This window comes from Sarcophilus harrisii, chromosome 1, assembly GCF_902635505.1.
Source record: "Sarcophilus harrisii chromosome 1, mSarHar1.11, whole genome shotgun sequence".
Lineage (NCBI taxonomy): Eukaryota > Metazoa > Chordata > Mammalia > Dasyuromorphia > Dasyuridae > Sarcophilus > Sarcophilus harrisii.
This window is the reverse complement of record NC_045426.1, coordinates 536,232,799-536,250,769: the sequence shown is the minus strand read 5'-3', so window position 1 is coordinate 536,250,769 and position 17,971 is coordinate 536,232,799. Positions and strand designations below refer to the sequence as shown.

Sequence of the window (17,971 nt, the reverse complement as noted above, 5' to 3'; positions counted from 1 at the left end):
TCCCTTCTCAGTCAGTACCCCATATGTTTTTGCATGAACAAAGCAATTGATAATTTGGCACTTTATTCATGTCATACATTTTTATTTTAAAACAACTACACATGCAAAAGTAGTTGCACTAATGTATTGTTGATGAAGCTGTAAATTAGTATACTATTCTGGAAAGAAGTCTGGAAATATGGAATATCCACATCCTTTAATCCAGAGATTTTACTGCTATAACTATATATTTATATACATGCACATATATACTCTGTGTGTGTATGTAGATTGTTATAGATAAGGGAGTCATGGACAAAAAAAGAAAGCCTTTATATATACCAAGAAATGGAAACAAAGTAGATGGCCATTGTTGGGGATTAAACAAAATGTAGTACATGAAAATAATGAAATATTAATATGTCATGTGAAACAATGGCTTAAAGATTATACAGAGAAATATGGAAAGACTTATGTGAACTGATGAAAAGTGAAATGAGCAGGGACTAGAAAACAACATACACAAAGACTATAATATGGTAACAAAAGGAACAATCACAAAGCAATAAAAAAAAAAAAAAAGAATGTTACAAAATTATAAAGAATCATCTTGAGCCCAAAGAAGATCTGGAAAAAGCCAAGAGAAAATATTTCACCCCTTGTGAAGGAATAGGGGTAGGGAGATGAATGGGAAAGTTTATGAATTTAAAACATTGCATATATTGTCAGATTTCTTTCATTGCATTTCTCAGTTTTGCTCATCTTTTTCTCTTCCTCTTTATTTGTTTTCTTTTTTTGTTTTTGATTTTTTGAGAGACAAGTGGGGTCACACAACCAGGAAGTATTGTGTATGAGGTCGGATGTGTACTCCACACACTTTGTTTGTAGATAATTTATCTAATAATCTCTTCTATCTAGAATGCTGTCCAAAAATAGAAACTTATAAAGATCTCTGAACAATCAAAACAGATGTGAAGAAGTAACGGGATACAAGTAATACAATTATAACACTTATTTTTTATTCATCAAAGAGTCCTTTGGAGGTTAGTTATTCTTTTTTAAAAATACCATTTTAATATGTTTAGTCATCATATTATTTTTGGCCTATGCCAGATGAGAAGAAGTAGGTCAGAAGGGAGGAAAGAACTTGATAAAAGTAGGACACAGTGACAACCAACAGACTGATTAGAAAAAAAGAAGAAAGAATAACAAGAAGTAGTAGTATAGTTCTTTGGGGGAGAATTGAATGAGGGAAAAGGGGGATAGAATCCAAGGTCAACTCTATATTAAATAATAACATAATCACTGATGTTCATAATCATGGCATTAAGTTATCCAAAAAAAGTACTTGGTTCTCCAGGGCTCTATGTTCAAGAAATAGGTGCCCACTGACCCAGATATGAACCAGTACTGGTCCTACCCCCAAGAGGTCAAAGAGGGTTTTTTGTCTTTGTATACAAAAGATTTATAACAGTTCTTTTTGTTATGGGAAAATCATAAGAAAATAAAACAAAACCCTGGAAACCAAGGGGATGTCTGCATAAGGAATGAATGCATAAATCATAATAGATGAATGTAATAGAATACTACTATGCTAAAAGAAATAGATGATTTTAAAGTGATATAGAAAATTTGTATGAAATGATGTAGAGTGAAATGAACAGAAATGGAAAGGCAATTTATTCTATACCACTAATTTTATAAAAATATACAATTCTGAGAACTTTATAAATTAATGAATAATGAAATAAGAACTGAAAAAATAATTTGTATAATAACAATAATACTAAAAAAATGAAAAATTTTGAAAGTATTAAGAACTAATTATAATTATTCATTATTCTGGAGGTCCAATGATGAAACATGCTATCCATCACTGAAAAATGATGTATGAGATATATGACATGTATATAGTTTTGCACATAGACATTTAGGAAATTTGTTTGAATGACTAGACTTGTTACAAAAAATGTATTTTTATTTTGCCCCATGTGATGGGAAATAAGAGGGAGAGAAAATAAATTTCTGTTAATTTTTCCTTTTTTTTTTTTTTTTTTTTTATAATAGAGAGGTGATTAGATGTGAAGTGCTACACACTCTTTCAGTAGTCAAATGTTTCCAATGTAAAAACAAAATCAACAAAATTTTTTAAGATTGAAGTGTTGCAATGATAACTTTAACCATTTTAGAAGGGCTAAATTTTTTATTTTAAGTTTTGTCATTTGAAGAAGTAACAACATTCATATGTATGGAAAATTCAGAATATGAAAAAGCATTTCCTGAGATGCTTCTCAATGTGAATAAAAGAATAAAGGCTACTTAAAATTACAATGATAAAGATTACTCATGGCATGATATCAGAAATAATTTAATTTGTATAATAAAAAATTATATATTTAAAAGTTTTACCTCTATATAGAGTTTAAAGTAGAATCAAAAGGCCCTCCCTGGCCCACATGCCTATATGCACTCAGCCAAAAATATCAAACTTATGACTAAGAAATAAAGATTTGTTTGTGGCAATGGATGAATTTATGATGACTATTCAGCAACAGGTAATTGCCACCAAATATTATAGGAGGGTTATCCTTATGGGACCTAGAGTTATTGAGCCATGTAGATTATTCAAGGAAATTTTGGAATCTGTGAAATACAATATTGCCAGAGAAATTATTATATTATATTAACAACCAATTATTAAATTGGGATCAAGGCTTTTCTCTTTTTTCCTCCATTAAGGCTTAACTCTAGTTAAAGTCAGTTTCTGAAGGACATGACTGATTGATGAGATTGCTTTTAGCCCTCAAGGAATATGCTCTTCAAACTTGGGTGGGGAATCTTACCCTAATAGGAGACCTAACTTCTGTTTAGAATATAAACAGAATCCAGTCTAGAAAAATCCTTACCCTGGGGAAAGGAGTCTCTATACTAGTACCCTTCTATTAAAGTTTAGGGTGACTCCATGATGAAGGAGAAAATCAAGTTAGAGTGGTCTGGGTGAAGATAGGTCTCCCCATCCAAATTGCTGGAGGCAGCTGAGTCTCACAATCAAGTCACATTCCCAGATGGAGGAGCTGAATGTCCACCAATAAGGATTGATTTTCATTTGGAATCTCCTATGGCTATCTTTGGTTACCAAGAAAAACTACTGACTTATCAATTTATTGATTGCCCAACTAAACTAATTAATAAATTGATTATCAATATAACAGAAACTGTCTCAATTTTCTGATAGTTACATGCTGCAAAAATTTAGCAACATTCAGCGATCTTCATTGGAGGGGGTAGGGGGGTGTCTTCAGTTGTTGAGAAGCCAATGATCATCAAGTTATTGATTATTAGCCTCATTAATAAATTCAGTATTAATACCCCCAAAAAAAATTTAGTACCTATAGTATACCTAGCTAGACATGATCTAGTAGATAGAATTATACAGCAAAAAACTCATTCTTTTTCATTGACTGACAGGTGACAAATCCCCAAAGTACAAATACAAATCTCAAAATATACTAGAGAATTGAACCAATAAATTGTAAAGGAACTAGATCATTTTCACAGGCCAAACTGGTGCTCACAGCTTTCCAGATATATGAATATACATAAAAACTGAAAAACAACATTTCAAATAGTTGCCAAATATTCATAATCTCCAAGTTACATGGAACAAAAAGATTTCAAAATGCAAAAAGTTTTTTCAAATAAATGAGCTTTTAAAATCATGCATTAACAGGATAAAATCTGTATTATTCTTGATCCCTGTCTGCTTCTAGAGTTGTACCAAGATGTTTTTAATGAGCTTAATTAAAGCAGATGAATTTACATCCTCATGCTTTTATTCAACTACAAAAAGAAGGTATTTTAGCCATCTTTGCAAATATTCTGTAGGAGATTAAATATAAGATAATAGCAGGAGAATGACTTGTCCCAGAATCATTTCTATTGAAACCACATTTTAAAAGTATGAAAAATGAGATGATGATAATAATCATCCAAATTTCTATATCATTTTAAAGATGAATGAGTTGACTCATAATTTTCCCAACAGAACCGATTCTTTCCATTAGTGTTGTTAAATATATCATTGTTTCCAGTCTCATCCAGTATGTAAACCTAACAGTTACCTTTCACTTTTCCCTCTCTTCTTCATCATATGCATCTCATCAGGTACCAAATTCTGTCAACTTTGTTTCTGCATTGTCTTTCATAATTATCTCCTTTTAATTGTTAATCACATTGCAACAATCCTGGCTCAAGTCTTCATCATCATTAACCTACTCTATTATGATAACTTCATCACTGGTCTCCATACCTCTAACCAATCCCTCCTCTCTTTAACTCACATTTCATGTAACTACAAAATTAATCTTTTTAATCTACCCTTATTTTACATTATTTTCCTGCAAGAATTCTTCACCCCAAACAAAATGGACTACTAACTATTCCTGGATTCCAAACTGTGCTTACTGGAATTAGTGCATTCATTCAGGTTGTACCCTATTCCCAGAGCAACCATACTCTCCCATCTCCTTCTATTGAAATGTTCCTCTTTCTTTCAAGGCCAAGTTTCTCCATCAAAATCTGTCCTGTTGAAAATGATTTTTCCTTTCATGTTATGTCCTCTGTCCTTCTTGTTTGTCTATATGCCTTTACGTTCCTCTATTGAATTTAAAGAGGGTAGAGATTACATTACTTTTCATTTTTGTATCTTCAATAGTTAAAACAACATTTTATACATAGGAAGAACTTTGGATTTGACAAAGATTCTGAATTCAAATCCTGGATCCATTATGATTCAAGACAAGTTCCTTCACTTCCCTGGGATTCAGTGTTCTTATCTTTAAAATGAAAAGATAGGTCTAGATAACCAGATGATATTTAAAAAAAAAAAGTTAAGAATCCCTGCCCTAAAGAAATCTCATGGAGATTCTTGCCTAGCCATCATGTGGGCAGCACAGGACAATGGCTAGGCACTCTGCACAGGTGCTTACCTTAGTCACACTAGTTCATACCTGATATCAGAATGAGCCTGGATCTTCTGTATCTTGATATCAGAGTCTAGTACATTCAGCAGCACTGCCAGCTGCCTCATAAGCATGTCCTTTTGCAGCTCAGTTAATTGTCCAACTTCCACCTGCAATATCAGTTCTACTAAGCCAGTCTTTTTAGGGTCTGGGAAAAGAAAAGGTATAGAATGTCCATTTGGAAAATATGTAGATACAGCTGAAACAACATGGATACTTTGGGTCTAGTAGAGGCTTGGAATCTGTTGCATGATTTCTATGTTTTGGAGTGAGGACTCAAAGGAACAAGGTCTTCACCTTTTCTTCTCCATTCATTCTTATTCATACAATTTTGACCATTAATAGCACTTTTAAAGAGTCCTTTCTATCTTGGTTCTGTACCACAATATAGTACATAAATTACTTGAATCCATCCCAAAATCCCATTAAATATCTGCCTTCTGACCTCTGAACCAGTACCTAGACCTCGTATTTTTCCAGAAAGCAGAGAAGCAGTGTTTTGACTCCCCTAGCAACTATTCCTAATGACGGCTTTGTGAGAACATGGTGCTCTACTTATCAATGTCATCAACCTGGCCTTTAGTTGTTTAAAAGGATGAAATGTAAGAATTATATCATTTTGATTAGCCTTTACAGAACTACAACCATTTGTAATCAGTTATTTTTGTTTTTGTTTTTTTATTTCACTGTGGTCTCCCACAGTAATATAAAAAAAGAAAGGAAAAAAAGAGTAACAAAAATGAGAGAGAAAGGGTGCAGGACATTCTTGGGTAGGGCTGCTAAAATGCTGTAGAACTCAAGACTATTTTTTTAATGGCTTTGTTAAAAAGGAGGACCCTCCCAATTGATAAAAGATCAAAGGATATGAAAAAGCAATTTTCAGAAGAAGAAATCCAAACAATCAACAATCATCTTTTAAAATATTCCAAATCAAAACATCTTCACAGTTAAAGATTCTGATAAAGGCCTCATTTCCAAAATATATAGAGAATTGACTCTAATTTATACGAAACCAAGCCATTCTCCAATTGACAAATGGTCAAAGGATATGAACAGACAATTTTCAGATGATGAAATTGAAACTATTACCACTCATATGAAAGAGTGTTCCAAATCATTATTAATCAGAGAAATGCAAATTAAGACAACTCTGAGATACCACTATACACCTGTCAGATTGGCTAAGATGACAGGAAAAAATAATGATGAATGTTGGAGGGGATGCGGGAAAACTGGGACACTGATACATTGTTGGTGGAATTGTGAACACATCCAGCCATTCTGGAGAGCAATTTGGAACTATGCCCAAAAAGTTATCAAACTGTGCATACCCTTTGATCCAGCAGTGTTTCTACTGGGCTTATACCCCAAGGAGATACTAAAGAAGGGAAAGGGACCAGTATGTGCCAAAATGTTTGTGGCAGCCCTGTTTGTAGTGGCTAGAAACTGGAAAATGAATGGATGACCATCAATTGGAGAATGGTTGGGTAAATTGTGGTATATGAATGTTATGGAATATTATTGTTCTGTAAGGAATGACCAGCAGGATGAATACAGAGAGGCTTGGAGAGACTTACATGAACTGATGCTGAGTGAAATGAGCAGAACCAGGAGATCATTATATACGTCAACAATGATACTGTATGAAGATGTATTCTGATGGAAGTAGATTTCTTTGACAAAGAGACCTAATTCAGTTTCAATTGATCAATGATGGACAGAAGCAGCTACACCCAAAGAAAAAACACTGGGAAATGAATGTAAACTGTTTGCATTTTTGTTTTTCTTCCCGGGTTATTTTTATCTTCTGAATCCAATTCTCCCTGTGCAACAAGAAAACTGTTTGGATCTGCACACATACATTGTATTTAGGATATACTACGACATATTCAACATATATAGGACTGCTTGCCATCTGGGGAGGGGGTGGAGGGTGGGAGGGAAAAATCGGAACAGGAGTGCAAGGGATAATGTTGTAAAAAAATTACCCTGGCATGGGTTCTGTCAATAAAAAGTTACTATAAAAAAATAAAATAAAAATAACCATGGGCTTCCTAGGAAATTTCCTAGGAAATTGCTCCTAGGAAGCAATTATGGAAAAAAAAAGTGTCTGCCCATTCCCATGCCTCCCAATTAGTGGAAGTATCCCACTTCAGAGTTTTCCAACAGTGGAATAGACTATTTTATAAAATAATAAATGGTCCAAACCCAAAAATAAAATAAAATATTCCAAATCAATGATAATTAGAAAAATGTACATTGAAGCAACTCTGAAATTCTACCTTACACCCATTTGATTAGCAAAGATGACCCCAAAAAATGACCAACACTGGAACAGTTGGAGGAAAACAAGCAGATTAATGCATTGTTGGTAAAATTCTGAATTGGTATAGTCATTCTGGAAAGCAACTTGAAAATATGCCCTCAAAGTCACTAAATTGTGCATACCCTGTGACCTGACAATATGACTTGCAGGCCTATACTTCAAAGAGATCAGAGAAAAAGGAAAAGAATACTTGTGTACAAAAATGAAGGGTAGGGGAGCAGAGAAGAAGAAACTAAGGGGATGTCCATTAATTGGAAAATGGCTAAACAAATTATGTTATATGGAGATAATGTTACATTATTGTGCCATAAGAAATGATGAAAGGAAAGGTTTCAAAGAAGCCTGGAAAGTCTTGTGTGAACTGATACAGAGTGAAATGAGCAGAAGTAGGAGAACAATTTATACAATAACAACAATAGACACACATCTCTGAAAGACTTAGGAACTATGATCAACACAATGACCCATCACAATTTCAGAGGACTGGAGGTCTTGTCACTTCCAGATAGAGAAGTGATGGACTCAGAGTACAGAATAAAGTTTGACTCTGTGTGTGTGTGTGTGTGTTGGTTGGTTATTCTTTGGATTCAGAATACCAAAATGATATCACTATGTTAGAGTCGAGGGCCAGTGTGTCAGACTGTGGCTGATCAGACCAATCAGAGCTCAAAATGCTCTGTCATAGGTCAGACACAAATAGTGCATATAAAGATTTGGGGTAACTTCTTTAATTTTGTGCATCTCGTCTTTCTTTTGGGCTATTTCAATTCTGCTTTGCTCACAGAGCCCAACACCGTCTCTGTTGAGGGCGCACCATACCTGACCATCCTGTGCTAGTGTCTCCCATGTCTCACAATGAAGTAAAAAGTTCTTAAGAGACCTTGAGAGTGTCCTTGTATCACTTTTTCTGACTGCCTTATAAGTGCCTGCCTGTGTGGGTTCTCCATAAAATATTTTTTTGGAAAGTGTACATTTGGCATTTGAACAATGTGGCTGGGTAAACGGAGTTGTGCTCTCTGCGGCAGAGAATAGAATAAAACTTGACTCTGTGTGTTGGTTGTTGTTGGGGTGTGTCTCTGTATGTGTGTGAGAGAAGGGGGAGAATTTGTTCTGATTGATTATACATATTTGTAATAGGTTTTGATTTTCTTGTTTTCTCAGTGGGTAGAGGGGGTTGTGAGACATAAAATTTAGAACTAAAATAAATAAATTAAATTTTACAAAAAAAACAACTCTGACAAATGTATATAACCAACCAGTATTCTAGAACAACCATAATGAAAAATGCTGTCCATTCCTGATAGAGAAGTGATGGTCTCAGGCTGAAGAATGAGAATTACATTTTTACATGGCCAACATGGAAATTTTTTTTGCTTGAATATGCATATTTAAAGAATTTGGTTTCTCTCCCCCCCCCCTTTTTTTTCCCAATGGGGAGAGATAAAGAGAAAAAATAAACTAAAATGAAAAAGAAAACTTACTCTTTCATAGCAAGTAATTTCCAATTAGAAATTGTTTAGGGAGGCGATATAGGCCCTGGGATAAACAGATCTCATTTTCCAGAAGACCTGGCTTCAGTGACAAACACTTATAGATCCTTAGATAAGAATTAACCTCGCAATGCCCCAGGCAACTTTCTAAGATTATACAGAACAGGTATAGGCCTGCATTGGCAAGGGGAACTCCCTCACAGATGAAATCACAAATCCAAACAAAAACAACAGAACTGATTGCTAAACTGCACAGGAATCCAAGGGTAGACCACCTAGGTAATAAATTAACCTAACAGACCCCAAAGAAACAGACAGCTTCGGAATGGTGTCATACCAGGCCGTACTTCCACTGTGGCAGTGTCAGTGTCAGAGTCTCCTTGCAGGTCCATGACTTTCAAGTGGAAAGTATAGATTCCTTCCACCAAATTGATGAGTTGCAGAGATGCGCTGTGGTCAGAGTTGTAGATTACATCCTAAAAAACAGGCACAATTCGGTGTATTATTTATTAACGGTAACTCTAAACAAGTTAGGGGCTCTTTATCAAGACTTAGGCTCCTCATCCTTTCTTATATCATCATCACGTTTAAAGGAGTAATCCTTTAATAGAATTATCTGGATCCTAATTTCCAAGATGATTCTAGAAGCCTCTCCTGGAATTAAGTGTGCAGAGTCACTCTTCTCGGTCAGCCATAAAGGTCCTGAGGAGCCAGGATAGGGAGAATCCCAGAGATATACTAGTAGGCAAGCAGACACAATAACCATGACAGTTTACCTTTGAATAGCATTTTCCTATGAATGAATGAATTCCTTATGATTGCTTAAAATTCTGCATGAGGAAAGAGCTACCTTCCTAAAGGTCACATAGTTGGCAAGGATTGGAGCCAACGGTTGTCTTTTAATTGAAGCTCTATGCAAAGTTGGAGAGTTTTTGCTCTCTCTCAAATAGAACATTTCAGAAGCAATCAAATAGGTATAGATGGAAAGTTCTATTTTGTTTCTATTTAAGAAACTAAAACCCCTTCAAGCATAAGCTCCACCAGCCTTTGAAAGGTTTAAAGAACTGAATAAATGTTCAACAACAATACTATATGATGATCAATTCTGATGGACGTGGCCCTCTTCAAAAATGAGATGAACCAAATCAGTTCCAATGCAGCAGTAATGAACTGAATCAGCTACACCCAGCAAAAGAATTCTGGGAGATGACTATGAACCACTACATAGAATTCCCAATACCTCTATTTTTCCCTGCCTGCATTTTTTATTTCCTTCCAGGCTAATAGTACACTATTTCAAAGTCCAATTCTTTTTGTACAGCAAAATAACTGTTTGGACATGTATACTTATATTGTATTTAATTTATACTTTAACATATTTAACATGTATTGGTCAACCTGCCATCTGGGGGAAGGGGTGGGAGGAAGGAGGGGAAAAATTGGAACAAAAGGTTTGGCAATTGTCAATGCTGTAAAATTACCCATGCACATAACTTGTAAATAAAAAGCTATAATATAAATAAATAAATTGCCATACCTATAAGGTTAAAACAAAAAAAGAACTGAATAAATGAATTGCATTATTATCCAAAAATTCTTTACTATTATAATCCTTTTAAAAGTAAAATTCAGAGGACTTAACTATGTATCTCCCAAGAGCCAAATGGGAAAAAAAGTCATGATTTATAATCAAAACTAAAGCCTCAGAGAAGAAATTTCCTATTGAATGAGTTCACCTGGGAGGGTGAAGACTTTCATTCTAATTTTGACTTTGCCAATGACTAAAACTGGTTTTGTCAATGATAGATTGGGAAAATAGAATGATAATCCCTTTTTCACTTGGCTTTTCAGGTATGATATGATGATAAAGTCCACACAAAAACACACATACCTGGATGTTCAATCCATTAATAAGCATTTATTAAGCACCTACCATGTTTCAGTGCTAAGCACTAATAATATAAAAAGAGATAAAAGACAGTCCTTGCCCTCAAAGAACTCACAATGTAATGGATGATGAGTTGAAAGAATCTAAGAGAATGATGACAATTTTATATCCTTTTCCTTAGCTGCAAGGATAACATGCTGAAGTCTCCACACCATCCAAAATCTTGCCAGGAAAGGAAGTAAGGCATGATTCCAATGTTTTTAAATTAAAAGCAATTTTTAAAAAATTTAAAATCTTCTAACAGAGTATATTTGCTGGTAGGTTCTATTATGCTGAGGTCCATCCACCTGGAATCATAACTAGGAATTTTTGCATCTGAAGCTAGAAGCAGAAAAATGAGCAGCAATGGGAGAAAAGGTAGAGACAGAGATCCTTGCCTCTGCATGAGGTTGGGAGCAGAATTCTCCTTTGGATCATCTAGTATCTTACAATCCATTACAATCCAAGCAATAAACATTTAGTGTCTGTTACTCTGTTAGGCCCTGGAAAAACAATCCTTCCCTTCAAAGAATTTACAACTTGAAAGTCATCCTTCATTCTTCTTATCCCTCCCTTGATATCATTAACGAACTGCCAAAACAGTTCTGTTTCCATATCATGTCTCATAACTGTTTCCTTCTTTCTACAACAGTGTCATCATTCTAATTCAGGTCTGCATCACCTTACACCGGGACTTCTGAAGTAAAATGATAATTAAAGTCCCAGCTTTCAGTTTCTCATCTCTGCTGCCCAAAAAAAGAAAAAATCTTTAAGCCCAAAAGCTGATCATGTGATCCTCCTGTCCAAGAATCTTCAATGGTCATACCTATCTCATGCTTACAACATATAAACAGAATTTTTTGTTGTTAGTCATTTTTTCAATCATGTCCAACTCTTCATGACCCTAGTTGTGGTTTTCTTGACATAGATGCTGGAATTCTTTGCCATTTCCTTTACCAATTCATTTTACAGATGAAGAAACCAAGGCAAACAGGATTAAGTGACTTACCCAGGGTCACATAGCTAATAGATATTTGAGGCATTTATGAATTCATGAAAGAGGATCTTCCTGATTCTGGCTATCTTATCTATCTATATGTATACATACATACAAACATATATACATATATATATATATATATATATACATATGTAGGTATATGGGTATATTTTAAAATATAAATATATATATATATATGATATAATGACTATGACAGTGCAAATAAAAATAACAATAAAAGCAAAACTAAATGTTGGATAATTATAATAATCATTGTCAGCCTCACAGAAGAGATGAAAAATGAGATACCTCTCTCCTTTTGCAGGAGATATGGGGACTATGGATATGGGATGTTGTAATGAAGCCAATGTGTTGGTTGATTGGTTTAACTAATTTTTTACAATGAAAGTTATCCAAAAAGTTACCCAAAAAATTATTTTTAAAAATTTAAAAGAGAAGGCTTAGTTTTGTTTCGTTTTTGTTTTTTCCTCAATGTCTCTCATTTGATTTTTAAATTCTTTTTTGAGTTCTTCTATAAATTCTCTCTGGGCAGGGACCATTTCATTATTTTTTGGGATAAAAGAAGCTCTTTTTAACCTTCACCTTCCTGAGGATGAGTGCCATCTACTTGTCCTATGTCCATAGAGCCAATTTGATAGGAAGGAGAAGGGGCATAATAATAACTAACACAACATATAAGGTTTTCAAAGTAATACATGTGTGTGTAATAGATCTTCCTAACAATAGTTCTGATGAGAGGAGGCAAGGTCAGGAACTACAGCAGTAACCATTTTGTGGCAAAAATTAGATGAGAGATGTTATGGAAACATAATCTTTAAGAAGATTATGGATTATCTGTCATAATCACAGATAAAAGAGAAGGAAGGGTCAAGTAGGATAGTGCCCTTAACAGATATAAGCAGGGTTTTGGAGAAGGGGTAATTACATAGAGGAAGAAGATAATCAATCCTACTTTGCATATATTGAGTTTTAAATACCTATGGAATACCCAGTTGGTGATATACAATGGGCAATGGGTGAGATTGTACTTCATGCATGAGCAGTACCTTCTCTAGGGTTAAAAGCAGTTGCTATCCCAGGACGACTGAACCAAGCCACTTTAACCTCCACTCGCCCTGGTGATACACAATAGGCAATGGGTGAGAAGCTATAGAGAGCTGCTCAGGAAAAGAAATGAGGACTGGATTTACAGATCTAGGAGTTATCTGCAAAGAAGTCATCATTTAACCCTTAGGAACTGATGAGATCACTGAGAGAGAAGTGAGAGAAATTATTATTTTTAACAATTCATGATTTAGGGAGATTCAGAGTTCTCCTTTTCTATTTTCCACCTGACTCTCTTTGTTTTAATTCTGCTCCTTTTCTCATTCAATATTATAGCTGCTTTTGCTGAATATGATATTTTGGGCTATAGGCCTAGTTCTTTTGATTGTTGGTAGATATAATTCCAGAACTTGTGGTCTTTCATTATGGCTGCTGATAAGTCCTGTACAATTCTAATAGTTAATCTAGCATATTTGAATTGTTTTATTCTTGTTTCTTACAAAATTTTCTCTTTGATTTGGGGTTTTCAAAATTTGGCAACATACTATTCCTACATATTTCACAAAGAATTTCTTTGAAGTGGTGATAGGTAGATTTTTTCTATTTCTACTTTTCCCTCCTATTATCACTCCAGGATAATTTTCTTGGATTTATTTCTTACATTATTGTGTCAACATTCTTTTTTTTTTTTTTGGTCCCTTCAGGCAGTCCAATTATTCTTATATTTTCTCTTCTTGATCAGTTTTCCAGATATGTCATGTTTCTTATAAGATGTTTCACATTCTGTTTTATTTTTTCATTCTTTCTCATTTCTTTCATTATTTTTTGTTCTCTCATAGCTTCATTGGCTTCCCCTTGCCCAATTCTAATTTTCAAAGAGTTATTTTCCTCTTTGAGACTCTGTATCTCCTTTTCTAGTTGATAAATTTTTTTTCATAATCTTGTTTTTCTTGTTTTTTTGTTTCGTTTGTTCTGTTTTTTGTTTTTCCTCAATATCTCTTATTTGATTTTAAAATTCTTTTTTGAGTTCTTCTATAAATTCTCTCTGGGCAGGGAGCCATTTCATTCCTTTTTGGGATAAAAGAAACTCTTTTTAATCTTCATCTTCCTGAGGATGACTGCCATCTACTTGTCCTATGTCCATAGAACCAATTTGATACCATCTTCTGTACTGTGCCAAGGTAAGAGTCCTATGTACGTCAGCCTGGTTAGAGTTCTCTGTTATCACCAAACTACTGGCCACAAAGTAATGACTTTTTTCTTCTTTGTCATAGCAACTCATGAAACTATCTACTGAGGTAAGGAGGGGTTGTGATCTGCATCTGTGGGAGGAATACTAACAATGTTGAAATTTCAGATCTTTTAAAAAGTTGGGACAATAATAACTCGAATGTAGCACTTAGTTTAATAAGGATTTCTAACAACTCTGAAAGTAGGTAGTAGAACATTTGATCTTCATTTTACAATGAAGACTTTTAGGCTCAGAAAGATTAAATGTCTTGCCCAAGGTCATATGATTGGTAAATGTCAGCACCAGTATTCAAATTCAGGCCTTCTGATTCCAATTGCAATGTTATTTCTATTATACTGTATTGTCTCTTTCTTTAGCCCAACAGCCCTTCCACCTACATTGCCAGGATATTCATGCCCAAAATGTCTAACTGCAAGATTGTGGGATGAAAGATTTAGTTCTTCTCAGTGGTTCAGTGATCCAAGGTCCCAATAGACTCTGGACAGAAAATGCCAGAAAAAGAACTATAGAGATTGAATATAAATCAACATATGTTATGTTCACTTCTTTTTTGTTTTTTTTTTCTTTTTTGTTCTGATTTTTCTCTCCCAACATAATTCATAAAGAAATGTGAATTTAAAAAGTTAATATTCATGTATAACCAGAAAAAATAAAACAATTAATAAAGAAAAAAATCATTATGTCCAGTTGTCCTGATAAAGGCAAATTCACAAAGGCTCTGCCATACCACTCATGGCATTATCAAAGGATGATGACCCAAATACTTACTCCAGCTGCTGGACTTTGACCATCTCGGATCCATAGATAAGACACAATTCCTTGGTCATCAGTAGACCTTGAACCATCCAGAATAATGGTGTTATTGGGAAGCACAAGGACATGTCTGCCACCAGCGTGGGCTCTAGGAGGACTGTTGTTTTCTAAGCCACGTGGAATAAAATGGAAGCAAAATTATTTCACTCAAAACATTGATGATGGAAATTATAATCATCTAGAACACATTAAAAATCCATGCTTAATTTATTTTACAGCTCTGTAGATATAAGACATTCAGTAATAAGGAACCCACTACTCCCTTAGGTAGTTGATTCCACTTTTGGACAGCTCTCATTATTTGGAAACTATTCCTTCCATTAGCTAAATAAATAATAATGATGATGATAATAGCTAGCATTTATATAGCATTTATCCTGTGCTAGGCATTGTATTAAGCATTTTAAAAATATCTCATTTAAACCTCAAAACAACCCTGAGATCCTCTTATTATCTACATTTTACATTGAGGAAACTGAGGCTAATAAGAGGTTAATATCTTGCTTAGGGTCACATAGGTAGTAGGTATCTAAAGCTGGATTTAAACTCAGATCTTGATTCCAGGCCTGAGTTCTATCCACTGTGCCACCAAGCCACCTAAATCTGTCTTTCTGTAACTCCTGCCCCCTGGTGTGGTTTCAGCCATCTGACGACAATGGTTATATTACATTATATCCCCCTTGCTTTTTCTCGTCTCTAAGCTGCCTCCAGCTCCAGCAGCCATTCTTTACATGGCCTGGTCTCTCCTGTTCCCTCATTTTCTTGGTTGCCCTCATGTGAACTGACCTTTCTTTGTCCCTCCTAAAACATGATTCCCCAGAATGAGCTATTATCCTCCATGTGAATTCTGGGGGAACATTTCACTGGCATGACTTTGTATCTCCAGTGCTTTAGCATGGGGCCTGAACATAATAGGTGCTTAATAAAAGTTTACCGACTGACTGACTTATTGACTGTCAGTAAGTCCCTGTGAAAATGAAAACTGAGACTCCTAAATGTGTGTTTGGGGAAGGTGAAGGGAAAACTGCTTAGTAAAAGGAGACAGAATGAATGCTAAGGAATAATAGAGATATGCCAAGTCCCCAAGTCCTAGAAGGTTAGATGTTGAAGTACTGAGGAAAAGGAGACTAAAGACTCAAGGCTAATTTTCCTCCTTGGGATGAACTTGACTCTTAACTGTACTCCAGAAAAGTTCCTGTATGTGTCTTTCCTTTTACAAAATCATATATCTGTGTGAATCTGGGGAATGCATTCAGCTTCCCTGACCTCAGTTCTCTCATCTGTAAATTGAGTCAGATAGGATAATCTCTGAAGTGCCTTCAGTTCTAGATTAGTGATACTATGTCTTGTTATTCCACCATTATCTTTCTGAAACAAGCAAGTTAATACCAAATTCCCTATGAATTTGAGACCTGGAATTAGTTAATTATCTTTTAATTCCCTTAGAAGAGTAAGATGAGTAACAGCAGACAGAGTTTCATTCTCCCTCTCCCATCTCCCATACCTTGATGATCAAAATGCCTCAATACAACATTAGGACCAAAGTTTAAGAAGCATCTCAGCTTACCTTCCCTGACAGCCACGGAAAGAGTGGCCATGCTGCTCAAGCCCTGGCGGTCCTTCACTGTCAGTCGGAAGTGGTAAGTGCCAACCTGAAGTCCGGTGACTGTGGCTACAGCTTTGTCAATGTTTTCCATCTCCACAGCACTTGGGCCACTGGAAGAAAATGATAGAAATAATCACTTGGCGCTCTGATTCTGCCAGGTATTATTATCCTTTTAAACTTTCTTATTTTTCAGTGGGAATATACATTAGCTAGAGAATTCATAATGGGCTTCAACTGAAAGAAGATGGTGGCTTGAATTGTATGTTCCAAGTTTCATCAGCCATTAGAACGTATCTGTTGGATTCCTGGAAATAAGGTACCTAATGGACTGTTAGTAAAATGATCTGTCCTTTGGATAATGAGACTTCTCATCTAAATAAAAACAAGAAAATTAATGAGAATAATGTAAGGAGTGGAATCTGACAACCTAGATATTAGTCCTGGCTTGGTCACTCACTAGTTCTGTGACTGGGCATATGAGAACATTGGATTAAATGATCTCAAAGTTCTCCTTTCTCCTCTCAAGTTCTACAATTCTCTCTTTTCAGGTTGAGGTTATAATGGTACATACTATTGTCTCCCACATTCTCAGTTATGCAGTCAGTCAGTAAAATTTCTTGTACCAAAGGTCAAGATGAAAATAAGTTTACCTTCTCAACCAGCATCAACTAGAGGCAGCTAGGTGGTCCAATGGATAGAGCACTGTGCCTGGAATTAGGAACACCTGAGTTTAAATCCAGCCTTAGACACTCACTAGTTATATGATCCTGGACAAGCCACTTATCCTCTGCTTATTTAATCCACTGAAGAAGAAAATGACAAACCACTCCAGTATCTTTGCTTTTATCTAGAGAGTTGAACACAATACATAGACATACACCTGCAATTTAATCTAAAAATACATTAAACTCAGTAGACATATGTGCAGGAAAGAGGAGAGAAATATAAAAAGGAGCCTAGATTTGGGGAAAGAGTTGTTCAACCATGTCTGAATCTTCATGACTATATTTGGGTTTTCTTGGCAAAGATACTGAAGTGTTTTGCCATTTTCTTCTCCAGTAATATGTTATTGATGGAATATAGCTTCTAGGGGAGACAGCAATAATTTTAAGATCCCCTGACCTTAGGGAGCTTCTGTTCTAACGATCTGTCACTGATTCTAAATCTTCTGGCTCTGGAATCTGTGATCCTGAGACCCTCTGATCTAAGAATGCTATTGTTCTGTCAATGATTGTAAAACTCTTCTGGCTTAGGAATATAATAATATTTCTTCCCTTAAACTTTAGGGAAGATATATTAGTGATCCCAAATCTCTCTAACTTTAGGATGCTATTGTTCTAACAATCTCATCTATCAATGATTCTAATGTCTAATTATTAATTATTTTGTCTTTTCTAGGTCTGAACAAAGAATCACATTGGGAATTTTTTAGATTCTTATATAAAGATGAGTTGTTGCTATAATGAAGGGGTAAGAACTGGACCCCATGGTT

General features: G+C 35.0%; 1 protein-coding gene across 2 annotated transcripts in view; it reads right to left on the bottom strand.

Moving 5' to 3' along the window:
* Positions 1-17,971, bottom strand: part of KIAA0319 (KIAA0319 ortholog) — a 126,994-nt gene that overhangs the window by 22,264 nt on the left and 86,759 nt on the right. For both annotated transcript variants that reach the window (XM_031946777.1, XM_031946778.1), the window contains 4 exons: positions 16,441-16,589; positions 14,829-14,980; positions 9,154-9,292; positions 4,989-5,148 (listed from right to left, as the gene is read on the bottom strand). In XM_031946777.1, coding sequence (XP_031802637.1) covers positions 4,989-5,148; positions 9,154-9,292; positions 14,829-14,980; positions 16,441-16,589 — 600 coding nt within the window. The remainder of the gene's footprint in view (positions 1-4,988; positions 5,149-9,153; positions 9,293-14,828; positions 14,981-16,440; positions 16,590-17,971) is intronic.